Source organism: Channa argus, chromosome 16 (assembly GCF_033026475.1).
Source record: "Channa argus isolate prfri chromosome 16, Channa argus male v1.0, whole genome shotgun sequence".
Classification (NCBI taxonomy): domain Eukaryota; kingdom Metazoa; phylum Chordata; class Actinopteri; order Anabantiformes; family Channidae; genus Channa; species Channa argus.
In genome coordinates this window covers 10937804-10965173 of record NC_090212.1, presented here as the reverse complement: position 1 = coordinate 10965173, position 27370 = coordinate 10937804, and the positions used below count along the sequence as shown (strand labels likewise).

Below are 27370 nucleotides of genomic sequence, written 5' to 3'. Positions count from 1 at the left end.
CTGACTAAGATATGTGATTGTGCTAAAATTGTTAAGAGACTGTTACTCAGTGCTAAGTAGATTTTGTGTATGATGTTTGTACTCGAAGTTACTTAACTAAATCTTTAAAACTTTTAAATCAGGGCCGTTGAAAGTGTATTTTTACGAGTGTTAGTCACGTAAGGCATCAGAATACACGTTCCACTACTTCCTTAGACAGATGGCGCTGTGAACAAACGTGTTCTTGTGATGGGAATTCTTGTAAACATTTTCTAAATTAATTAACACTTGCACAACTAAGTGAAAGGCCTCTATTCTCCAGAAAAAAACATCCACCAATACCTTGGAAAACAAAGTTCTCTGTGAACCCAAGAGGACTTGTCCACCGCTAATGTAAGTTAACAAAAGTCTAGCGTGGTTATCTGCTGCCGAGGAAAGTATGGAACTCAAACTAGCTAAAGAAAAAAGAAACACACTCCTTAATCTAAAGCTGTAGATAGCGGAGAGTGCGAGTCTAGCCAAGTAAAAGTCAAGCCACGAAAAAAATGACAAACGCTCTACCAAGCACTGCCAAAACTCCCGAAACAACCCTGTTTGAAATACAAAATAATAATATACAAATCATCTCTGAAAAAAAAAAAAAAAACCTGAAAGGGCTGATCATCTCGAAGGGATGATGATCAACGATACATGTCAAAGGAGACTGGTTGTCTCAGATAACTTCATGTTTTCAATGTTTAATTTTGTTGAAAAGAGTGAAAATATTGAGGGGTTGTGCAATTGATACTAAGAGGTGTAAATTACCTCTTAGTAGTTTACACCTTAGTTTGTTTATTATATTTATTTTTATAGCCTAAACAAAACAATTCTATTTCTCTCTTTTCTTTGTATGTCTATTTCAGTTTTTTCTATAGATGATAGAGGTTTATGCTGTTTAGTTAAAAGAAAAACTCTGTTTTTATGGTAAAAGTAAAGGTGCTGAATTTTATTTTCTTCAGAAAAACTCATGGATGCTTAACAGATGAACAATTTGAAAATAATCAGCGGGGTAATGATATATGGTTTGCAAATTGAAATAATCGGTCAGCAGGGCTCGCCATTTTAAAAGATAAGTTTAAAGGGCAAATAAGATAGAAGTGACAAGGACATGTCTGGAAGATGAATTATATTAATTGTAAATATAAACCACATTCAGTTTATTCTTATTGATATTGATATGCCTCCAATGATAAGACATAAGTAAGACAGAAGTAATACTACATTATTTCAACTTATTGAATGTAAAACTAGTCATCTTTGTTCTACTTACCCATCAGCTGGAGTGATTTCGGGAGGAGAATTCAACACTGTTTTTGATGGCAACGATCTGATGGCAGATTGATTCCCACCAAAAAACAGTAATATAGACTATGATCTTAAAAATACATATTTGCAACTAGGATTTCTGGATGTATGGAGAAAGTAAAACCTGGGGGAAAAAAATATACACATGGCATAATAAGGATCACTCCTTACAATCATGTATTGAGTCTTGGCTAGTCTTTAATAATTTGGCTAACTGGGTTACAGAGGTTTTGATAGAACCGTCTATTTTAACAGATCATAAGGGAATCCTTCTTAAAATTAAACTACAGGATACCTGTTTACAGAGATTTTGTTCTGGCTATTGGAAACTCAATAACACATTATTACAAAATGGTGAATTAAGATTGGAAATTAGAAGGAATTATAGATAAATATTAGAAGCAAGCCTGTGCAATAACAACCTATGGATGCCTTTGGGAATTGATGTAATATGAGAACCACAAAGTTGCTATAAGAAAAGGAAGATTATTATCACAACTAAAAGCTATTTTAGATTTACTTCAAAAATGATGGGAATTCTAACACTAAGGATATATTAGACATGAACTTATTACACAGCCAGTTAGATAATATATATGAGGAGAAAGCTAAGGGTGCCTTTATCACATCTCACCGTAAACGGCTTGAACAGGGTGAAAAGAATACACAATACTTTTGCTGTATTGTGATGCTGAAAAGATTTCACAAAAATTACTCAATTCTATAAGAACTTGTATTCCTCAGTGTCCTTGACATCTAAAACATGATACCTGTCTAATCCCAGTTAAAGTAAATATCACATATTTAGGCATTATTATTTGTAAGAATGTGGATAGATATGCAGTTTTTTGATAGAAGGAAACTGAATGTCAATTTAAAAATGTATGTGTTTGATGTAATGTTATATTTGGTGGACAATTGAATGTAAAAGGTTTTCCTATATAGTTCAGTTACTCAGCATTTTAATTAAATTTCACATCCATAAATCTAAATGGACCAGCTCCAAACCCCGCTTTCAGCGATTTATAGTGAAACTCACTATGAAGACACTATGGCATCTTAATCAAAAACACAAAAAAGCTATGAAGACATTTAATATTTTGAATTAATGTAATTTAGTTGAAATTATTCAAACTTCATCTTAATGGACTCTGGGCTCCACTTGCCTGTACAAAGTTTTCATTGTCTTTATGCTTGTGATACCTTTACTTTAATGCCAATATATTTGTAGACAGTGAAACTGTTTGTTATACATAAAGACTTTCCAAATTTAAAAAACAAATTCCTTAGACGGAGGCAACATATCTGGGATTGACTTCGTTTTCTCTCCTGTGGAGGGCGTCAGAACAAGTACTGTATACTGTAGATAAACATGAGGCGTCTTGCGCATGCTCACACCTAAGTTCAACTTCCGGAATAAGGGTCACTGACAAACCTTGTGGAAGGCAGAACAGTACAAAGGAAGTAAGTGTGTTTTAATGGTTTTTCATGTGCGTTAACAGCGAGAAGGACACAGTCAATATAAACGGTCTGTTTTTACCGCATATATATGTAAGTGTAAAGTTTACTTTGGCCTAAACCCGGTGTGACTAAAGTGATGCAATATGGCAGCGGCTGCTGTCACTAGGTGTTTTCTCTCAACGCTAAAGACACAAACTTTGTGTCCGAGTCGTGGATTCGGCTCTTTAGCAGAGAAGACAGTGAGCCGGGTGTCCTCTACTGTGACATGTAACCACAGGGAAGCAGAGGGAAACAGTAGACTGGATAGAAGAGCTCCTGCTTGGGACAGACGAAGCAATAGGGACGACACAAGCAGCTCTGCTCTGATCAAGTCAGTCTCGGTGGGTTTGGGACTCTGTGGTGTGGCACTTCTGGACAGTCAGGAAGACGAAAAAGTGACTGACAGAAGAGCGTCAGTGACTGGACGCTTTCTTCAGCTCGTGCTACCATCGGCCCGGTGCGCGTCTCCCTATAAACCCGACAGCCCTCGCTATAAATACAACTTCATTGCAGATGTGGTCGAAAAGTCCACTGCAGCTGTGGTGTACATTGAAATCGTGGACAGGTGAGTTGGCAAAAAAAAAAAACAGACATTAACCAGTTATTTGGTACTGTACAGATGTTTCTAGATAAAAGAGACACTATAAACTTTCAAATACTAATGAAGAATAGTTTCTTGACTTTTGTTTGCATTATTGTAAAACACTACTTAACTCCAACTAAATGTTTATACAGTTGGATGCAAAAGTTTGAATATTAAATATCCGAATAAAATACTATTTTACAATAACTTTATTATCTTCTAATCTATCTAATAATGAAATAACATTTTTACCAACTGAATGTGAGACATTTTTTGAGACGTTATTTTAGGGTTACGATTAATTTTGCACCCCTTTACAATGAAATGGGATGCAAGAGGATGTAAGCCTCACTCTAGACCTGATAGAATAATAATAATTATAAATAAAGTTATTATTATAATTATTAAGCACAAAGTGCTGTACATTTAAAAAGGAAAATAAATATAAATAAACCAGTTTAAATATAAAATCAAAGAAAAGCACAATGTAAAATACATCAAGATAGAATTTACTATTATATATATAGTAAAACAAGGATCTCACATATCAGGAAAGGCAACAAGATTTAAAAGCTGACACTGAGTCAGAGCCCGATTTCCTCAGGCAGGTCATTCCACAGTTTTGGAGCCATGATTGAAAATGCTCTGTCCCCCTTGGTTTTTATGCACATTCAGCTACTACAAATGTTCTCTCATCTTCAGAAGTAACAAAAAATAGTTAAGTGTATAAAAATGGTTATCATAAAATAATAATAATTTCACAAAAGTGTGCATCTCTGTTGATAAATTTATTACAAAGTAACTTTAATTTCTGAGCATGAAATATTATGTTGATTTTAAAAAACAATTGTTAGTGGTAGACTAAGATAAAACCAGACATTTGATAATGGTACCTTTAGATCAAGTATACTGTAATTTGCATTTTCACTTTTCTATGTTAAAACTAACCAATTACTTAATAATGTAAAAAAAAATCATATGATAACAAAGACAATACATTGTGCTCTATAAAACAATAATTTATCTTGACATGCAGCTACCACAATTTCTCTAAATCCATATCTTTACTCTGATAAAAAATAAATCCTACGTAGTACAATTGCATTATAGACATAGTTAAAATAAAAGTATGTGACATGTTAACAAAATTTAGTGCGGTAGGATGGCAATGAAATATTTTTGGGATCATTAAATCTATCACGAATATAAAAGAGATGCAACAAATGTCTTATTTTAGCAGCAGCTGAAAACAGTGTATTTGTTTTAATAATGTGTAATGGAAAATGCAAAGAGGAGATATTTTCTGAAACAGTTTTAGCCTATAAATAATTGTACACAGTCAGTTAACAATCTTGTACCACTTACATCTTCTGTTTTATAGACACCTTTTGACACAAAGAGAAGTCCCAGTGTTGAGTGGCTCTGGTTTCATTATCAGAAGCGATGGATGCAGTGTTATGTGGCATTTTGCTATATGTCTGACACATCTGTTAGATGATAAAAAATGTATGTATATAAATTTGTAAATATATAAAACTGTCATAGGATCGTATTTTGTTCCTCGCATACATCAAACCTTTGAACCCCTCTTGGTGCCATCATTGAAATGGTTACAGCCCATTTCTGACTTAGAATTTAGGTTTTGTCTCACTCTTATTTTCCTAAAGAACAAAACAATAATGTGTTTGATGAACTTTTAGATTAGTGAAACAATATTCATTATTTATTTATAATGAATATTGTAATTTGCATTTTCACTTTCTTATGTTAAAACTAAGCAATTACTAAATAAGGTAAAAAAAATAATCATATGATAACAAAAAGACAATACATTGTGCCCTATAAAACTTTAACAATTTATCTTGACGTGCAGCTAGCACAATTTCCCTAAATCCATGTCTTACCTCTGATAAAAAATAAATGCTACGTAGTACAGTTGAAACAACGCATTTTAAACATAATTGAATTTCATAAGTATGTGACATGTAAACAAAATGTAGTATAACAGCTTTCTGGTAGGATGGCAATGAAATATTTTTGGGATCATTAAATCCATCATGAATATAATAGAGATTTGACAAATGTCCTATTTTACCAGCAGCTGAAAGCAGTTCATTTGTTTGAATAATGTGTAATGGAAAATGCAAAGAGGAGATATTTTCTGAAACAGTTTTAGCTATAAATAATTGTACACAGTCAGTTAACAATCTTGTACCACTTACATCTTCTGTTTTATAGACACCTTTTGACACAAAGAGAAGTCCCAGTGTCGAGTGGCTCCGGTTTCATTATCAGAAGCGATGGTCTCATTGTCACCAATGCCCATGTTGTGGCCAACAGGAGAGGTGTCCGCGTGAAGCTCACTAATGGAGAGATGTACAGTGCCACCGTGCAAGATGTTGACCCAGTGGCAGACATTGCCACCATCAAAATTACTGCAAAGGTGAGCAACAAGCTACAAAAGTAGGAATGTTAAGATTTATTGTACTGGATCATCACGAGCTTCCATTATTACTTGTTGCACAGACACAACAATGCAAATTTAAAATTAAGATAAGACAGTCAGTTGTGTCTGCATAATTAGAAAACAACTCAAAGCCAAATGTTTTGTTGCAATGGATTGAACAGACCAATGAGCCTAAAATGTGACCGCAAAATAAACATCTATGAACGTCTGACGTTTTCATGTAAATGCCACACAACAATGCACATGGTGCAGTGTTATGTGGCATTTTGCTATATGTCTGACACATCTGTTAGATGATAAAAAATGTATGTATATAAATTTGTAAATATATAAAACAGTCATATTTTATGATCGTATTTTGTTCATCACATACATCAAACCTTTGAACCCCTCTTGGTGCCATCATTGAAATGGTTACAGCCCATTTCTGACCTAGAATTTAGCTTTTGTCTCACTCTTATTTTCCTAAAGAACAAAACAATAATGTGATTGATGTACTTTTAGATTAGTGAAACAATATTCATTATTTATAATGAATATAATTATAAGGTTTTTTTTATTTCTTCTGGCAGTATTGTAAATGGTGATCTGACGTCTGCAATTAGAGCGGGGCACTTAAAGGACAGAAACTGCAAGATCTATCTGTTTGTGAAATGTTGAGCTGCTTGTTTTGTGTTTTTTCTCTCACCTGTCATATAGAATCCTTTACCCACACTTTCACTCGGTCAATCATCTGATGTTCGACAAGGAGAGTTTGTGGTCGCCATGGGGAGCCCGTTTTCTTTACGAAACACAATCACATCAGGAATAGTTAGCTCTGCACAGAGAGGCAGCAAGGAGCTCGGCCTGTCCCACACCAACATGGAGTACATACAGACGGATGCAACCATTAATGTGAGTATTTGGATTACAAATGTATCTGTCATGTTTAGTTGTGTCTTGTTATTTACATCTCATCTGCTATTTGGACTAGAGTGTTTCTGAATGTTTGTGTAAAAATGTATGAGGAAAAAATAAAAATGGTAGTAAATATTTATTGTGAACCAGACATGTATTGTTTTGATGACTATTTTGTTTTGCAGCTTGGAAATTCTGGAGGTCCCTTGATTAACTTGGTGAGTCACAGGTCTTGTTTCAATATTTATCATCACATCCATGTGTTGCCGAACCTGTTGTGATATGTTTGAATGGACAGGATATTTTCACTGCATTTGCACTTGTTACGACAACAAAAATGACTTGGTGTTAATGTTTTAAAAATAAATATTTTTCAGAAATTTCCTAGCAACTGGCTGTACTTTATGAACATGTTATCTGTAATTCTAATTAGGATGGTGAAGTCATCGGCATAAACACCATGAAAGTCACTGCAGGAATATCCTTTGCTATTCCATCTGATCGTGTGAGACTTTTTCTTGATCAAGCAACAAAAAGAAAAAAGAGTAAGAAAAGGCTAAGAATCAAAATCTACATCCTCATTCTTACATAAATTCATACTCCTTCTAGAAAAAAAAAATCTGTTTTGGTCCATTTTTTCCAAGGTTCTGAGACAAAGCGGCGGTACATTGGAGTAATGATGTTGACACTGACTCCAAGGTAAATGCTTCTGAAATCTGCGTCCAGAGGGATGTGTCTAAAATGCATGTGTAGTTACAGCAGCTTATCCCGTTGTTTCTAAATCTAGATGTTTTTCTTTTGTATTTCTTTCTTTTAGCATCATTGCTGAGCTGAAATTGAGAGACCCGTTGTTCCCAGACGTAACGCATGGCATCCTGATTCACAGGGTCACCATGGGCTCTCCAGCTGACCGGTAAGCAAACCAAAGTATTGTGGTGGGGGGTTTTGCAATCATATTTAACTCCATATAGTCTCTTATATTTCAGTGTTGAGGTGGTTATACCTCAGCAGTTAAATATTTTATCTCGCATGTATTGGCAGTTTAACTTTTAAATACAGAATCTGTCATGTGTTTGCTATAAAAACATACATGCAGGATGTTTTTGTCTTAATTTCAATAGTAATGAAAAATCTTGAAATACAACTTAACAGACATGTATTTCTAAATAATACATCATGAGGATATTTTCAAAGTTCAAAACCTTCAGCATGTTTTTATTTGTATGCAAAAAGCAAAATACTTGCATTTCTAATGAATTTCTGTCAAACTTTTCGTTTTAGAGCTGGCCTGCTATCAGGAGACATCGTGTTGGAGATCAACAGAGTGAAGGTGAACAGTTCAGAGGAGCTCTATCAGGCTGTCCGGAACAGCGATAAAATTACCATGGTGGTGCAGAGAGGAAACAAGTTGATCCAACTGCAAATGACTCCAGAGTACACAGAGTGATACTTAATTTCTTAAGGTTCTTCTGATGGACAGATGTGAGGAGAAAACTGTGAAACTTGTAGGGAACAATTGTTGTAGCAGTCTTTGCTCCAGTATTTGAGCCCTTTTAAGTAATGTGACGGCATTTTAAACGTAATGACAGCTGTAGGACTGCTGTGTAAATGTTCAGGTGTTGCCTGTCTTTTGTACATGGCTGACAGCAGTTAGCAAGTATGTCCTAAATTTAAACTTCAACATAACCCTGCCAGCACTAAAGACTTAAATGGAAAAACTGTTCAGTGTTTGTTCACAGGTTTCTCCTAGTACAGTAAACATGTTTTCTACCTCTGCAACATCTTTGTGGCAGAGCAGCAAAATTAAGACCCTGGTTTTTCTAGTGCCCAAAATTCAGTGTTTTGTAAAATAAATTAATGAAAGTTGAAACTGTGTAGTTTATTCAAGCCATTTAATATTAGACAGCAACACGAAGCATGAGTGACCCAACGATATGGCAAAGATCAATGATCTTACATTGACTACCTTTAACTAAGCAAACACGTTTAGACAACTCACAAATGCTATGATCACACAATTAAATATGACTTGAGATCCCAATTAAACAGACTGCTGAGTATGTCGTACACAGTAAAAAATTAGCACACAAATTCACTTTGTTAGTGAAAAATGCCAATTGTCCATAATGAGAATCAAAGTGAAGACATACCGCTCAGGTTTCATTGTGAGAGTACAAATCAAAGCTGTGAAGCAATGTTAAGTAAAATTTCCCTGGTATATGTACAGTAACACACTTACAGTAAAGTAATAAAGTGACATGTACTGGACTGCTACACAATTAAATGCATTTACCTTAAAGACTGGTAGATATTAAATGGAAAATAACATTTAAACCACTTTAGGTCTAAATAATATGTTCATACTTTTGGACTAGACATCTTGTTAGGTACAAGTACTACAACATACAAGTATAGGAGGAAAAATAAAATAGTTCAAATCCCATTAAAACTAATTTTAAAAAGGCTTAATATATATTGCTGGTAATATTTTTCTTTTTAAGAAAATATAAATTGTGCGACTGAAGCTTACAATACACTGCTGGCAGTAGCACCACAATCTGTGGTGACCTGCTGGAAAAGGGTCATCTGTTGAGGCGCCGTGTGCTGAGAGACTCTCCAGATAAGAGAGAAACAAAAATTAAATTTGGACATCTAAGGATGCCTGAATCCCTTGCACCAAAACCCAGATGCTGCTAAGGTGTTTGTCACGCTGAAATACTGCAGATATCACAAGATGTGCACAAACAGCAGCCAAACTATAATGAAACCCATACAGATACATAAATAAGGGGAGATGGGGTGGTGTTTTGGAGAAGGAGTGACAATGTGGAGAAATTGTAGTGTCCAGTCTAGTCCAGCGGTGAGCAGGCTAAGCATTCACTCAGTTGATGTGGTCCAGAGCAAACAGTAGCTCCTCCCCCTGCAGCAGGTACTGACGACCCTGCAGGGGGGCGTTAACCTCACAGTCATAGCTGGTTAACTGTGGCAGGGTGAAAAGAGCACTGGTGCTCTCAGATGTGGTGCCCAGCAGACGACTCGCCAAATCTAAATGGTAACATGACACGAGTTATGTGTCTTCTGATGTTTAGCTTCAGGCAACAATCGCAAGTATTTAATCACAGATTTATTCACCTGAAGGCAGCAGAAATATGGTCCTGGTTGCTCCTGACTGTGAAGCCTTAAGTTTCTTGCCCTGCTCCTGTTGTTCCTGTGTTACGGTTACAGTTCCCTGGAAAAAAAATAAAAAAATTCAGACTCATCTGTGAAATTAGAGTAAAGTCTATAAACCACGTTTAAATGTTGGGGATTAACCTGTCCAGTAATCTCTTTTATGTCATCCAATTTTCTTTTTCGCTGGGCATTTTGAGCTGCCAGTGTCCTTAAAGAGATTTCCTTGTCCAACTGTGGGGTCCTGCACCAAAGCAATGGTGACATTTAGCAAAAATCTAAATTCTACCTGTTGAAGATATTATGATGATTTCTGAAGACTTTACCGTTTAGCAATGATGGTGGAAGGATGAGGGCTGCTCACTGGTTCAGGTGGGGCTGGGGAAGCTGTGCGACTGCCTGGTGCGCTGAATGGGGAGCTGGGATAGCTGTTTACATCCTGTGTGACATGGATGGGAGAACTCTCAATGGACTTGACTGATCCACACGACAGAGGCTCTTCTGGGGTCAGACTTCGCAACTGGAAGTCATCGTCCATCGGAATGTAGGGAGCTAACATCTCCAGATCCAAGTCTTCCATCGCCTTGAGGAGGGGGAAAAAACTTTATGAATCAGAGTACAGAGACATTTTTACTGCAATAAATTGGTCCTCTTTCAGGAATACAGTAATATCGTCAGTATGTCTGGCCCTTACCTGTGTGCCAAAGGGCGTCTTGGGCTCTGTATCAATAGCAAATAGCTTCTCCACCAAGTCTAGTTTGAAATCTGAGCTCATGTCTGAATCCATGGGGAAACAAAAGTCCTAAACAGATTAGAAGTCAAAGGTCATTCCTCTGCAAGTACTTTAAATGTGTACTAATAAGTATGTGAACAAATATTTATCATCTATACTGCGAAATCCTCCTTCTACCTCTGAGGGGTTACTGGCTGGTGAAGTGGATGGAGCTGGAGCATAGCTCTCAGCTTTAGCATCCTCAGGGGCAGTACAGACTTGCAGAGGCTCACTGGGTGGCAGAGGGGAAAGAGGCAGAGTCAGCTTGTCACTGGTAGAGGGAAGCATTACATCATTGTAAAGAGGGACATCGTTCAGCAGCTGGATCCCTGAACCTGTACCAGAGAAAGGAAGATAAAAATGATTTTATTTAACAGGGTGTAGGCTCACTTACACTGTGGAAAAGTGTTAAGTGCATTATATGGCCCCAAACCTGGGCAGCTGAAGTCCAGAGATATGATTGTGTCTCCAGCGGCTGGGGCCAGCAGGGTGAGGGCCTCAGGCTCGGATTTCAGCTGGTCATACAGGCTGGTCACAGGCTGGGTCTCTATTGCCTGGGTGAAAAGTTTGATCACATCCTGCTCTGGGCTCATCTCCTCCTCTTCCTTCAGCAGAGCTGGAGACATGTCAGGCTTGTTGCTTTCAACCTTTTCTTTGTCCTTTTGTTCCTCCTTCACCTGCTTCATATCCACAGTTTGCTCCAGAGACAAGATGATTTTCTCTTCCTGGATGCCACTACGACAGACAAATGCATGACAGAGTAATTCAACTGAACAACTGACATTATGAAGTATGAACAATATCCATATTCTCTCTCATACATAAGTTCTCTCATTTCACACTAACACACAAAAAGCAAATTGACTGATAGAGGTGTCTGCTTTGGGAAAAAATTAGCCTTTCGAATACCTGAGCACAAAGTTGACACAGACAACACACTGTGGCTGGGAATTCTTGGTGCTGTAGATGACAGTGGCCTGAGTTTCCACCCACACAAACCCTCCTCTCTTGGCCAACATCCGGTACTGGCCTGTGCTGACTTGGCCTTTTGCAAACACTAATTGTGAAATAAAAAGAGACAGAATTAGAAACTTTGATTTAGATTGATGTTCAGGAAAAAATAACAGCTTTAACTTCTCAAGAAATTTATACATTCGACAACTCCCATACTTACAGTTATGGTGAGTCTTAGTCAGATGGTCTGAGTCCAGAGCATGATAGTACTCATACACGGAGCGATTCAACAGGTCTTCTGGATCATAACCCATAAGCTCTGTGATCCTGTACAAGCCAAAAATATATAAATAAAATAAAATTAAATTAAAAAATAAAAACTTAAGAGTTCAAGCTCTATTATCACTTTGAACACTAGGTGTCGCTGTAGGACTAAGCTGTTAAAATCTTTCAGTAAAATCAAACAAAAACTCCTACACTCATTACATTACAAGCTGAATCTTGTTTGACCCCCCCCCCCCTTGAGCTTCTTAAACCTATAATGTATCATGATGAGCGAACTCACCTCTCATCACAATACGTAAACTTCATTTCCATTGTGTGGCGGCTGAGAAAGGTCTTGGTGTCCAGAGGGACCTCAATGTTAGATGGGTGTGGGATGGGGTCACAGATCAAAACCATATAAGGGACCGGTGGTTCCTTCTGCGAGTTTAAAGTCTGCTCAGTGTGGGTGTCATAAACACGCACATGACCTGAGCAGTGCAGCACCTTGGGATAAAAAAACAGGAGGGTCAGACCAATATTTTTAATTTCCAGGATATAAGAACAATACGGAGTTTTAGTAAAAATGAATGCCTCAGAATTTAGTGCATAAATGACATGAGGTATCATAAAAGTACAGCAATTGTAATTAAGAGTTTTATACAGGGGTAATCCTTTAAATTCATACATTTTATTAAAGCTGCCATTTTTAAATTCACAAATATTTGATTTCTTTCCTCACTTGCTGAACCAACCAATATAGATCATTTATTATGTTTGGCCCATAACAATTTTACATAATTGCTCTATCTAATGTAGAGTTTATTTGAGCATATGGGTTAATTGCATTTATTGTTAAAATAAAATACATTTAATAAGCGGCAAGTTGCTTATTTGTTGTCTTTTGGGGAGGGGAAATAAACCTGAGAAGCATCATGATCGCTGTAATGAGATCTGATTAGCCATTCATGTCATTTTCAAAAAGGTTAACAGAATAACTAAAAGGATAACTCGTTTACTATTATACTTGTACATTCACAGCCCTAGTGGTGACAAATCTGCGTGAACACAGTTAGCATAGTAATAATCACATTCTGAGAGATTTTAGCAATGTTTTCACCTCAGCTTACCTTCCATGTAGCTGATTTGACATTGACCGTGCGGCCTCTGCTTGTTAGAGTACATTTCATTCTGAGAAAGAAGCTGCGCTCTGTGTTTTGTTCCTTGGTCTTTTTGGAGCCTGAAATCACAGAAAACATATTCCATTTAAATGTAGGAAGATGCAACATAATAACATTGCACATTCAACTCTTACAAATGTTCTTTGCTCTTCAGAAGTACCAAAAACCCTGTGTATAAAAAAAGTTATAGTAAAATAATGAAATTTATATCAGCGCAAATGTTTGCATGCCCCTTGATAAATGAATTAAAATTAACCTTAATAATCTTCTGATGAAGGAAAATTTGTATTAGCTAAATGTGAATTTGGAAATTTTGCTGATTAAAAAAATTGTTTTATTCTTTTTGCCCTTTCAAAATAAGGGTATGCAAACTTTTGCAACCAGCTGTATATCGAGGTAAATAAAGACAGCTGTACCAGCCAGCGCATCTAAAATAAAATCAGTGTGGATGCAAGAACCTGACAGAAAAAGCAAATGGGCCCTCAGGTTAGCATCTACTGAGAGCAAATAACATTATGAAGTAGATTTCAGAAGAATTATTTTCAATTTAAAATAAAGAAATTAAATTAAACCCACTGGAAATGCCACAAAAGGTAAACAGATTCTAGTCACTTAGATACGGCTAAATTGTGTTGTGCAATTTAAAACGGAAATGTGCCAATGACACTGTTGCACACTGTTCCAGTAATACTACATGAAAAGTAATTTAAGGCCACAGCGTCACCAACTCTAATCACTCTGACTTCAAGACTGAAGGGAAATAATATGATTCCGAAAGCCTCCTAGAACTGGATTCTCTCCTGACATGTGTTTGTGTGTGTTACTGTCCCTCACCTGTTCGGTGGATCAACATCTCCCTTAGCTCCTCTTGGTCACAGGGATGGGTGAAGTCAAACACACTGTGTCCAGTTAAATCGAACTGCATCAAACACAATGAGAACAGAATATAAGTACTTTTACATAAGTAGCAATTAACAATTTCTAACATAAATTTCAGCAGCAGATTGCATTAGATTGTACAGTTGTACCTAATGAAGTGGCCAGTGAGTGTATATATCAATTAGTAAACAGACACAATTATTTTCTGCACACTGTATCTTATGTTTATTGAGCAGCAACTGTATAAACATAAAAATCTCAGTTGTATAATATAGGAAATGCCCTTCAGTAATGCTGACACAAATCAAATCAAATCAAATCAGACTGACCTGTGCCAGCCCAAGGCACTTGTTGACATTCTCTGAGAGATAAATCATATCTCCATCTTCAGATAGAACCATTAGAAAGCCATCCAGGGCCTTCAGGTAGGAGCCGTTTAACTGTATATCCAGCTCTGTTTCCCCGTCTGCCACTGTCTCATCTGAAAGACATAAGATAGAGCAGAGGATAGGCCAGAAGAAAGAAAGGGAAATGGGAAAAGCAAAGCTAAAGGAAATTAGGCCCACATCATCAAAACTTTGTTTTCCTAAAGAATGTGTTTACAGGGCAGGGCACTGTGGCATACACACTACTCCTACAGCACATGTGAAGATACTAATGAGTGTTTTCTGAATTAATTTCTTAGAGCGTTGTAGATTGTGCTTAACTGTCTACTACTGTTGTCCTTAGTTCTCTTTTTTATCTCAAATGTTTCTCTCACCATGTCTCACTCTCTAAGGGGAGTTGTTTCTTTCCTTCAGCGGGCATTTCTATTCTTTTAAATGTGATGGAAATCCAATTGAAATATACTGGAACATTCTCAAGCTTGTTCATTCTCCCTTGCTGTACAATCACTAGAACCAAAGTGAAAAAATACATTTGTGCATACACTGAGGAAACAGTCCATCATCAGGTGAAGCAACTACAAATACTAACCTGGGCTTAGCAGTTTTCTCATGCGCAGGTAACTGATGGTGAGTCTCATGATTGATGCCTTGTCCAGGCTGGAGCTGATGCTGTGGGGCAGAGGCAGCTGTTGGGCCAACTCGTAGAACACCTCCGACTCCTTTCCACGCCGGCATCGTGCTGCATCCCTTGACTTCTCCTTTCTTCGCTCTGAGCTCACCCTACAGAATACAGGTAGTGGGTCAGCCACACACTGGTCACAAAGCAATTCTGATCCCATTATGCACGCTACAAGAGCTGCCATGCTTTTCTGTGGCTTAAGTGTGTGTACAGCTTCTGTTTAGGTCCAGGGACTGTCACTAAAGGCTGCAGTAGTTAAGAGTTTGCATCAAGCAAGTTCACAGCCAAGACACAGCCTGGACACGCATCAGACTCATTTGCATAAATGGCTCTCTGTGAGTGTCTTATTGGCTGGTTACCAAACAAAATGGAATCCAACCCCTCAGGGTGATTGGCTAGGAGGACAGTAATGGATTCTTATGCAGTCTCTTGCTGCAAGGCCAAACTACAGTGCATACTAATCTTTATTATGACATTTTCAAGCCTGACTCAATAAATACACACAAAAATGAGTTATATACCTGTTAATAACTCAGAACTCCCAGAATGAGTAACATCTAAAGGTAAAGGACAAAGTACCATATTCTCTACAACATACATTAGCAATCCTGCTAATCTACTTGCTACGTGCTTAGTACTTGTATTAACTCCATTGTACTAAGTCCAACTATGCTTTTATCTAAGGCAAAGCTAATGGACTCTCACCACATTAAAAACAAACCGAAAAAGTATACACGCACATGATAAAAATAAAAGTGATCAAATAGAGCAGGCTTCAGGGTTTTTACACTCAAGGTGAGGTTTAGTTGGTACCATAACAATCTGGTTATACATATCAAAGTATATTTTAGGAGAGAAGAATATTTTAAATAAATAAATTTACAATTGTGTTTACACAGGTCTTGGACATTTTCTCATAGTCCACAGCATGACACCTTCGATTATGGTTATAGATCCAGTTTCCATTCCAGGTCTCATTTTGCTTGCACTTGCCATTACAAGGCAGATGAAAGTAAAACAACCATTCATGGAAATTTCCTCCATGAGTGGTTGTTTACACATCACATCACACGTAGTTAATGAAATTAACTATTTTTCTCATACCGTGAGTTCAGGGTCGCCACAGCGGATCATTGTCCGCATGTTGACTTGGCACAGTTTTTACGCCGGATGCCCTTCCTGACGGAGCCCTCCCGAATTTCTACTGGGCTTGGACCGGCACTGCACAGCTGGGGATGGGCAAGGGCTGTTGGGGGTTCACTTCGACATATAGCTAGGGACCAGGGATTGAACCGTGGACAACTGCTTTACCAACTGAGCTACAGCCACCCCAATGAAACCAAAAAACTAAAGAAAGTAAAAATAAAAAGTTTTGAATGGTAGCTTACTTAGTGGCCGCAACCTGCAGCTGTAACCTAAAAGTAGGAGTAGATTGAACAACCCTTCAAAAAAAAAAAAAAAAAGATGCTTAGAATATACAGTAAATATAAATATATTGTATATGTCAGGCTACTTAGCAACAGGTATCAAATGTTGATTAAACATGTATTTACAAATAGCCTACTGACTTTGGCAAATCTTATGTTCCAACAGCTTTTTGATTCAAATACTTAAGCTCCTGGTTTAGAATTAAACCTTGATCTGATTGACATGGAAATCTTAAGAATAAAAATGTAACTGGGAAATTGTCAAAGTGAGATCAGCTGATGGTTTTACTAGAGAAGTCATGTCACTTTGACACAAGACTAATTTCCCATAAGAGTGATTTCTCTAAAATCAAATAAATGGTCTGCAGGCTCTCAGACAATACCGTTGTTTCACTGCAAAGCTTGATGTATAATTTAAAAGGAGAAACAGAAGCACCTGAACACTCAAGCCTGTAACAGATGTCAAAAAACATGATCTAAGCATAAAAGAGTCATGATGTAATGTTTCTTGTGCATTAAAAAATATTAACACAAGTGACGAGTGTACATTGCCAATGACATTTGCAAAAGAGGCAATGGTTGATGTTAATTCAGAGTCTGGCTGGCAATAAAGCAGCTGCCTTATAATCACTATGCAGGAAAAACCCTCGACTTATAGTCGAGGTGCTTCCAATGATATGTGTAAGTCACAATAAAATTATTCTGTTAATTTAAGAGCACTGAGGGAAACCCTTGGCTTTTATGTAAAGCACAGATTTGCATTTTATTTGTAGTTATGATGTGTGAAGATCAAAAGAGAAACAAAAAAATACTGGCTAAATTCACAATATAATGATGAGTCTCATTATCTCAAATGCATTTTAGACACTGGAGCAGCTAACAACAAAATGGATCGTGGCTCAAAAGCCCTCGGCTTTGAAATGTGCATCTACTTGAAATTGATCTGTTGTGCACTTACAGCAAACACCAAAGTCATACTGCTATGTGAGGCAGTCTAACAAGAGAATGGACCGGCAAACTAAAATTAGCCTAGGGTGTATGAAATTACTGGACAGGGTTTCAGGGAAGACCTTTTGTTTTAGACTAAAACATTCATAGAATAATGCTGTTCTGCAAACATAATTTGCAAACATGTGAATTATATTAATTAGTCCTCTGGAGTAAAAAACAAAACAAAAAGAAAAGTCTAAAAATAGCCTTTTGGGAAGCCAGAAACCCTGCATAATGCATTTTGGGCATAGACAATTACTCAAGTGCCTCCCAACATAGATGCACCAAGGAAAAACTTTACAATTGGGGGAGTGTTGAAACTATAAAGAGAAAAAAAATCCATCAGCAATCACTTTTCAGTTCTGGAAAAAAAAACCAACAAACAAAAAAATATTTAAAAATGAAAATGAGTAAACTAAATCCAACTCACTCAACATTTGTTGGCTGATGGCCCACAAACAACTCTGTGCCATTTCTTTTGTTGTCCATCTCATCTCCATTTGATGACAAATGCCTGCAGATTCAAATTACGTGTAACTTAGCTTCTTGTTGGTGCATGTATGAAAAATATTTTCATACATGCTTCGTTTCAAAAAATGTTTATGTACTGAAAAATAAACCTGCTTCAACCTAAACGATAATTACAGCTATAGGCAGTGTATAAAATCTTCAAAGTGTTCGCATATTTGTAAAAAGTACCACTGTCAAACGCACAATATCTTCTGTCATTCCCGCAGGACACAGCCAGAATGTCTGGAAATGATGAAAGCTCACTGCAGTGTTGCACAATCGCTTCTGCACTGTATCAGCACATCTTTTTTCTTTCGATTCTGACTTTTGGCTCCTACTGTAACACATCTCTTACATCCAACATACATACATGCAAAGAGGTTTATTTATAATTATGGGCCTAAAATACCCACAATTAACTAGGTATTATACAGAAGGGACACATTGCGAAAGTGCTTTCAGTGAGCTACTGGCTAATAGATAAACTCCTCACATTGTTATTAACTGTTGTGCCATTTCAAAAGTAGATAACCAACATGTATAGTTTGTTCTTCTCTACAGTGGCTGCACCCCTTTAGTTCACATGACTTTATGCAAATCCTGTTCAAACGACTTTGAGCTGTAATATTCCCCTGTAACACACCACCACTGAACACAGAGGCACAGTACAGTTTATGACATTTATCTAAGCATACATTCAATATGAAAACTACAACAGCTTCTGAGCCTGTGTGTGATTACTACAATACTACAGCTCCAAATATACCTATTATACCAACGATCCACATGACAATTTGCAAACTTAGGGAAACTATCATAAAGTACAAAAGATTGTGTTGAAACCTATGTCAATGACCTTCCCATTGTTTGGTTTGTCATAGTTAACAATTACAAGTAAAATTACTGTTTTTGATGCCTCCCCCCCTCGCCTCCTCACAGAAAATGGGAAAATGAACAGCTTTGATTTTTTGTTCCATGAAACAGTGACACAAGATAAGATCCCTTGATTTCAAAATAAAATTGAGAAGAGAGGCCACTTTTACATAACACTATCAATGCATATGGTCATGCAAGCCCAGGAGCACTGTTCACAAGAAGCTTCACTGTGAACACAACTTCATCTGTAGATTTGCTCACTTTAAATGGACTGGTCCTTTGTTTTCTAATAAGAATGAGTGTTAGCAGGTAAATAACATTACTATAAGATGATAACAAATGTGAACATGTAAATTTAGGATTATTGGGGGAATAAACCATTATGTGTTATTTTTACCATGTGCAGACTTGTTTTACTAAAGACATGTTTTTGCTATGGATCCCACTTGATTAGTGTGAAAGTAAAAATTTACTTATCCTTTACATATTAGATATGTATCTAATGGGGAAATGGCACAACTAATACAGCTACCCAATATGAGGGAGAAAAGCAAAGGAACTTAAAAACTTAAAAAAAGTCAAATTAGCCTTGGCACATCAGCCACATGCAGTAATATATTTTTTTGTATTGTTTTGTAGTGACCTTAACTAATTTTCTAGATAAAATGCCACTGGTATATTACTAAGATATTCTGCATATAGTAGTGATTTATAAAATCAATAGCGCACCCTCATTTTGGAATAAAAATAAAAGAGGTACTACTGGGAGTGATGCCACTAAATAATTGATCATTATAATATCTGTACAACAGAGGAAAACATTTACTGGAATCTGAACAGTTGTACTGACATATTTACTCTCAACAACTTCCTTTTGGTTTGAATCTACTTAGTTTACATAAGCTATACAAAGTATCTTAAAATTGCCCCATATAACCGACTGGGCATCTTCCATTCACTGGTAAAGGTGAACATAAAAGCTCTGATGAATCCATCTTTAGTTGAAAGTTTAATTTTTTTTCTGCATGTGAGAAATTCTCCAGTACAGGTCGTATGAAGGTTTGAAAGAAGCTTAAGTTCCAAGCACAAAATGATTGTAATTTAGTAGGTACAGTAGGTACTCTAGCCTGTCCTTTTTGACTGGGATATCCCGTCTAGGACCTGGTAAACATGCCAACATCGTAAATCGTCGAACAAATAAAACTGCACTAACATGCTCTGGTGTTATCATCCTCAGCAAGACAAGTTCAAGTTATTACATGCAGGCGATGTACAGCAGGCACAACCCACCTGTGCAATTTACCCTTAACACAAAGAGCCTCTCAATCAGGAGTCAGGCTAATCTGGTTCAATGATGGGGCTTGTAGAAATCAGCTGCCAACTCATTAAACATTTTACTTCTTTTGCCTTTTCCTGTAGTACCATTTACAATGCTTTATATCATATTTATTTGGGCCAAGGGTCTTGGTGACGGCCCGAGCCTAAATAAAAGGGGAGGGATCCGGCAGAGACGGTTGTGGCAGGAAGTGCATTCGGAGGAAAAAACATGCCAAATCAACGGGCAGAAGATTTTCAGCTGTGGTGACCCCTGAAAGGGACACGCAGAAAGAATTCAAATTCAATAGAATATTCTGAAGGGTTCAACTCGAATTTGTAGAAACTTTTCTGTACCTAGCAGGGCCATTTAAGATAATTAATTAAAATTGCAGACATTTATATTGTAAGTGTGGTCTACTGAGTGTGACTAAAAATGTGATTTTGTGGGGAATATAGGAGCCAATAAACTAATTAATCTGTTTTTTCCAGTAAATGTTATATGTGGAGGGAAGGACAGATGTGTGGGAGGGTAAAGAGTTTGCTCACAGAATATCTACATGTGGTTCAAAAAGAAAAATCTTTTTGCAATGATTTGAGCATTTCTTAAACCATGTTTGTGGCATTTTGGCATCATAATGTCAGAAACAGCATAACATTAAAGTACATAGCAGGAAAATGGTCAGTACAGTTGTGCAATCCATCAGTTCTAGCACACACACACACACATATATATATATATATATATATATATATATATATATATATACATACATACACACTTTTTATAAGTGCAGTATGCTAAGGATATGATGTAAGGAGCCAATTGTTTTCAAACTTCCTTCCTTGCATTATTTACAATACACTCCGTCAAAGCTATCAGAACAATGGTATGTAAAAGTAGAATATGTATTAATATAGATAAATGTAGAACTAGATGTTACTGCAAAACAAAACCGTAGCAGACGCCTTCTGATAGGACATCCTTTGAAGTGTGCTTTCGTGTGAAGAGCCAGCTTCCTTTACAATTGAAGCCTTAACTGGTTTAAGCAATGACCTCTCACAGAAAGCAGTGACTTAGAAGTTTGATAGAAGCAACATTCAGCTCAAAATGTATTTCTGCCTTCAAATCACAATACACACATAATACATATCTATGCCCTGTACCAACGAGTAAATCAAGAGTTTTATTCAAGTTCCAACTAGCCTTCAAACAAATTTTTTGTACTTCAGTGTTTCAGAGCAACCTGCTTATTGCCAGCCAGTGAATAGCTATACACATTTGGCCACTCCTATTGACGTCAAGCTTTAGTGATTAAGAGACAAGACAGAAATAATACCACAGCACCTCACAGAGACCAGTCAAAACCGCATCCAACCAGACAAGTTAGGATTTTTTGGGGGATAAAATTTAACAGTTATTACTTGTACTTGTAGTAGAGAATTTTAGCCACAGATTGCTGAGAGGCGCAACGCTGACCCTTTGTATTCCATAAGATTATTAAGACCACCCAGGCTAATGTTTCAAATACAGTATACACCTACTACCAACTGTTCAATTACAAGGTAAATTCGGGAGATATTGCAAATTGGATTTATATCAATCTGACCATACTTCAAATCAGTTCAGAAACGTCACTGGAAAACCCTGTTGCAAAGTGCATCCTCTCGATTTCCTCCATCCAATTTTCAGTAAATGTATTATTTCAAAGAATATCACTTTTTTACACTAGGTTTGCATTTGCTGTGTTTGTCTACCTATTGTTGTCTACTGAGGAATAGTGTCACTGTTGCTATAACCCTACTGACAGCAGAAAAATCCCCACCTACTAATTCTACTTTTATGACTTGTGTTTAAGTTTTGATGCCTTTTATGATCTTTATTTGGTTTATCTATCGTGGTACTACAACTCTTGTTACCATTATGACTAACTTTCCCTACAGCTATAATAAATACCTCAATTAAAACTAGGAGCCATATGTGGCAAAAGCCAAGCTTACCCGGAAAAAGTATGAGCTCATTCTGCAACATATTAGCACATCCTGTGCATTTACAGATCAGATATTATCAATTATCTGCTGGATGTGGGCTCTGGGCATGTATGGGTAAACTGTCCTGTCCTATAGTCAATAAATTTTTTGAAGCATGTCAAGAAATACCACGAAGCATATTACATGTAGCTATTTACATGTGTATATTACACTCAATGTAGACTGTACTTTATGGATAGTTTTAGTCAATGCCACCAGTCCCAAAGGAATCCAAACAACTTATCAGAAAAAAAATGTGTTTGCTATGATCAGTGTCAAAACACTTTGATGATCTCTGAACATTGCGTTTCAAATTATTAATAATTAGATATTCATATCTCACACTTATAAAATCTGTACTTTACATTCCTGTCAAACTAAATCTGTAATTCTAACACACATTTGGATCTGGTAAACAGTAATAGGTAGAGCTAGTTTCGGGTTTCATATTTTTTGTCTTTTGAGCTGAAGCTGACCAGGTTAGAAAACCCTGTTGCGCACGCTACAGTTTGTGATACAACTAACTTCCCAAAATACTTTCACTCATTTTGTTTTAGTGCACACACTCCAAATGATGTAGAAAAAAAAATTACCAAAATGGCTTCTGGCGCAGACAAGCACAGTAATAACTAACAGATTTCAGCACTTTGCTGCAGTTAATGTTAAACTAGTTGGTGCAAACAACTTTAGTGGAACTGAAAGTAAATTTTAAACGCGGCTAGTGACCCATGTAAATTAAGTAAGAATATAAAATAAGATGTTTAACCTACTTTCTAATCATACTTTATCATGCACTAATAAAATCCCAGACAATAAAGAAATTCAAACCAATGTGCAGCTTCCCTAAAAGCAGAGTATTTCAAAAGAAATCCACACTCCGGTAAGTTGCTGCTCACTTGAACGCTGGCACTGAATACTGTCAAGGTTGGCACTCAAACACGAACAGTACACTACTGGCACAGGGATATAGAAGTGTCACGTCAAATAAAAAATGTAAAGAACGCTGACGTTAATGTTGCATTGATGATGTCACAACATGCATAAAAAGTAACACCACAGCGACTTACTTTCATTTCCAAGCAGATTTGACGTGATTCCAAATAAATGAGAGAAAATCTTATATCTTACATTCACATGCGCACCTCTTGATTTGCTAAGAGCTAGTTCTGTGCCTGCTTGTCCGCTACCTAGCTAACTAGCTTTGTTAGCTGGCTGCTAGCGAAACTAGCAGCCGTCAACCTCATTTTCTCGAACAAACTCGCTAAACTAGCATTTACCCTTGAGAGAAAGCTCATACGGTCATAGCAGTGACATCAATTAAACCACAACCTAGCACCAAAGTTGTCCACTTAGCTTTTAAATACCAAGATAGCGTGCTACTCATGACGTTCACGTTACCTCTTCTTTTCGGGTACGATTCCTGTGTCCATGTCAGGACGAAAAATATATGAGTTGAGTCTCTCTATCGGTATCAAGCTGTATCCGGGCCCGTCGAGAAATAAACCAAAATCCCTCAGTTAATCACTGATATGGCTGCGTAAATCCTTAAGTGACTCGCATACAAGTCCTCGCTGTGTGTATTTGTTCAAAGAAATCAAGCTTTCATCCGCTAAAAACAGCTTCACTTCTTCAAAGACAAGTGCCACGCTGGAGAAAGGTTACTCGTAGAGACAATGTTGCGTCCCACTCTACTGCTCCGCGGGGGTGGAGGGGAGGGGAGGGGAGGGGAGGGGGGGTGGTCACATGCTAGTTTTACCGGAGAGGACGCGCACAGGAAAAATGCCGGAAGAACTGTAATTTCCACTTAAAGATACAGTGCGTAGTATTAAGTCTTACCATTAACAGAAATGTGCAGAAATAATTTGTTACAAACAATGGTCGTTTATCCCTAAACCGAAGTAAAAGAATTAGCTCAGATAATTAACTACTAAAAGTAAAAGTACACTTTATGCAGAGTGCCTCTTAACAACTAGTGGTTCGTCACTTTAACCATGCTGCTAGTAACAATGGAGTTTATTTTGTTTTGTTGATCATGTTTTGAATCTATTAATTATCATTACTTTCCAGTCTTCTCCACGAACTATGAGACAGGGGTTTTTAATGTACCTTCAGAGTAGATGCAATTTGAGTACGAATGTACTCAAAAGGCATTAGAAACCGCAATAATTCTATTTATTTAGACGTATAAAGCCATAAAAGCATGACTAAACGTCTGTGACTATGAATAAATTAAATGCACTTCTCTTCGTCCATTTTAGTCTTTCCTGTTCAGTCATTTTAGTTTGAAAACCGGATGTACTGAATTCATCCGTTGGAGCCTAAGTGTGGAGGCGATTATGTGTTTTGATTGTTCAGATGCTTTAGTCTGTTACGTTGTCGTTCGTATTTAATATTTGCATTTTTTTTTCTTTTTGGTAGATTTTTTCATAATGCACTAGCAACACAACAGCTTTCTTTGATCATTAGAAACACTGGACAAGGTCAACTGTCACCTCAACCCGGTCTGGCTCATTTCCAAAGTTTTTACCCAAGAGCTTAGTATACGGGCGCACTCCAATTTCTGGCACCGGGGAATTTACCACGGAAAAGAGGATGACGGTTGAACGGTAAAACATACCACATGAAGCACACACACATATCAGATTTATGCAGTTTGTGCATAAAGCCTCAACTCCGTTGCATCATCTACCAAACACTCTGTATCTTATCTCTGTCTCTGCTGCCTGTTTTTTGACAGGACCATATTGCAAAGCGGAGAACCCGAGCTCATCAACCTTTTCAGATACAGGCCTATGAGTTTTTTATTGGGATTTTAATTAATTGCACTAGTAACATATCTTATTATAAAGTGCCATGTATAATAGAAGACTCCGATATTACAGTTTTAAAAATAAAATGTCAACAATTGGTAAAGGCCCAACACCGTCCTTTACCCAGGCTCACTCTGATATTTTCACATTTAGACCAAAAGACTAAGGTGTAGTGTTATATAAATTGTGTTTTGTATGATTGTTCTCATGTCTTATGTAGGGGAATGTGTTACATGTTGCTGTTGATGTCAGCCACCTACTACTACTACTACTGCCTTTGGATGCAAGATGAACTTCAGTTTACGTTGACAGTAAAGTAGTATTGCATTGTAAAATGAAAGCATTTGTTTGGGTGTAAACTTTTTACACTATGAGAAGTGTGAAAGTGATGCTTGGTTATCATGTATTCATCTCACTCCACCAAACCACAACCCCTTTTTATATATTGTGTAAATTTGTGTTTCTTTCAATTTGTCATAGAATGTAATTGCTATTACAAAGTAGGTGTTATAGGCAAGCTATCGAACAACTTTATTCATATTTTCTCCAGTGGTCAGCACAAAATAATATTTTAACCGTTACCAAGATGTTCATAAACCTGTTGGCTTGGTGGCCCAGTGGTAGAGCATTGGGTTGGGATGCAGAAGGCTATGTGTTCAAATTCCGCCCCCCAGGCACCAAGGGCGACCCTGGTGCCGGTCCAGAACATAGACAAAATTAGAGGGTTGTGGCTGGAAGGGCATCCGGTCTAACAACTCATGCCAAATCAATGTGCAGAAAAGAATTCTGTGGTAAATCCTGAAGTGAAAAGTCAAAAGTGGTTGATTGTGCAGTTTTGGAGATTTTTGTCCAGACAGGCTCCTCCTCCTTTATAGCTGTGGATCATATGTGGCCATTGTTACCTGTGATTCAGCTCTTGCATAAAAATCAACAATGAAACAAAATGAAGAACGTAAGGAAAATTTCCCATCTTTGACATTCCAATAAAGTGCACACCCAATTAAAATTTCTCTTTGCAATATTTCTTAGTGATACTTAATCGGTTTACTCAGCATATTTTGTTTCCTGAGAAATCAGTGAAGCTTTGGTTGGGACTTCCCAGAATTGGTGGGTGTGCTATTGGTGAGGTTTAGAAGGGTGAACACACAGTATACCCTTAAACACTGTTATATTCAATATTTTCTACATAAGAGCAATTATACAATAACATTCTTATGTTGTACACCTTTGTCAAATAACATGTCAACTACATAATTTTTATACAGATGGTTGCACAAATGTGCTCAAATCATATCAGAGTAAAAACAAAAATTTAATTTCCAAAGCTTATAAAACAACACTTACAGGAATTACAGTTGTGCTAAGGAGTTCCTCCAATGCAGCCCCCAGATCTTGCCAAGCATGTTTCACTGTACATATATCAAGTCTTAAATGAAGCCAGTAGACACAGGAAAGTGAGAATCCCTCTGGTGTTTTAATTTTAATGACTAGAATCGTGAAATTTTTGCTGCTGCTAATGTCTCCATTTAACAGTTATTTTATAGATTACTCACGTGTGGCACATTTTTTTATTTAGTCATTGTGATTACTTTTGTCTGGGAGTTGTGTTTGGCACCAGCCACACCTATTTTCACTGCACTAATGGCCACTCATGACAAACATTGTTATATTCCAAGCCCTGCAAGTCACTTTTGCAGGAACGGTACACAATTAAGATTAGATTAACCTTTATTCATCCCACAGTGGGGAAATTTAACAACTGATTAAGTAATTCGTAATAAGTCAAAAAGGAGAAAGAACACCTGTTACTTCATTTTGTGGCGCAATCTTCTGTTAGGCATTTGCATTTACATTTAGTCATTTAGCAGAGGCTTTTATCCAAAGCAGCTAACAAGTCAGGTACAAGGCAGCAAAAATCTAAGTTAAGGAGAAATCATCAAAGCGAAGTCCTATCAGAAAAGTGTTTACATTTTATAGGCTCAGAAGATTGTCCCTCAGTTAAGGTAGAATGACTAGAGTCTACTATGTTACAAAGAGACCATTACCACAGACCTAATAGGGAAATGTTGAGATGTAAAAAATAAATAGCATTGTCACTGAAATTATGACAACTGGGCCAGGTGAGAGACAGGATGTAATATAACAGTTATCAGCTAGAGCACTGAACATGTGAAGTTGACTTGTTATATGCTCAAATATAGAACATTCAAAAGTTATAAAAATAAAGATCTTAAGGTGAGATACATTTTAATTCATTTGCTGTTGCCAATATCAAGGGTATCAAACAAGATAAGAGGGTGAAATACTGATTCAATCAACAACTGCACAGACACTGCTGGCAGCCATCAGTATGTCTCAGTAA

The 27370-nt window shown here is 37.0% G+C and overlaps 2 protein-coding genes across 5 annotated transcripts; one reads left to right on the top strand and one right to left on the bottom strand.

Annotated features, from left to right (window-relative positions):
- Nucleotides 1-281: 281 nt before the first annotated feature.
- Nucleotides 282-9266, top strand: LOC137101859 (serine protease HTRA2, mitochondrial-like). Of its 3 annotated transcripts, XM_067480768.1 has the most exons (9): nt 3249-3388; nt 4788-4912; nt 5645-5849; nt 6573-6767; nt 6956-6988; nt 7204-7315; nt 7415-7469; nt 7588-7683; nt 8052-9266. In XM_067480768.1, exons 3-9 carry the CDS (start codon nt 5781-5783, stop codon nt 8215-8217), a joined length of 726 nt encoding a protein of 241 aa, XP_067336869.1. In that variant the 5' UTR covers nt 3249-3388; nt 4788-4912; nt 5645-5780; the 3' UTR covers nt 8218-9266. The 3 variants fall into 3 exon arrangements, with proteins under 3 accessions (XP_067336868.1, XP_067336870.1, XP_067336869.1); XM_067480767.1 differs by lacking the exon at nt 4788-4912 and having other exon boundaries at nt 282-3388; XM_067480769.1 differs by lacking the exons at nt 3249-3388; nt 4788-4912 and adding an exon at nt 858-2787.
- Nucleotides 8646-23896, bottom strand: hif1aa (hypoxia inducible factor 1 subunit alpha a). Of its 2 annotated transcripts, none has more exons than XM_067480764.1 (15): nt 23597-23896; nt 14961-15151; nt 14315-14466; nt 13941-14025; nt 13056-13165; nt 12230-12432; nt 11885-11991; nt 11620-11767; nt 11144-11445; nt 10849-11045; nt 10633-10740; nt 10265-10521; nt 10083-10182; nt 9903-9999; nt 8646-9815 (listed from the first exon to the last, which is right to left on the bottom strand). In XM_067480764.1, exons 1-15 carry the CDS (start codon nt 23626-23628, stop codon nt 9652-9654), a joined length of 2253 nt encoding a protein of 750 aa, XP_067336865.1. In that variant the 5' UTR covers nt 23629-23896; the 3' UTR covers nt 8646-9651. The 2 variants fall into 2 exon arrangements, with proteins under 2 accessions (XP_067336865.1, XP_067336866.1); XM_067480765.1 differs by lacking the exon at nt 23597-23896 and adding an exon at nt 16155-16172.
- Between the last annotated feature and the right edge of the window lie 3474 nt (nt 23897-27370).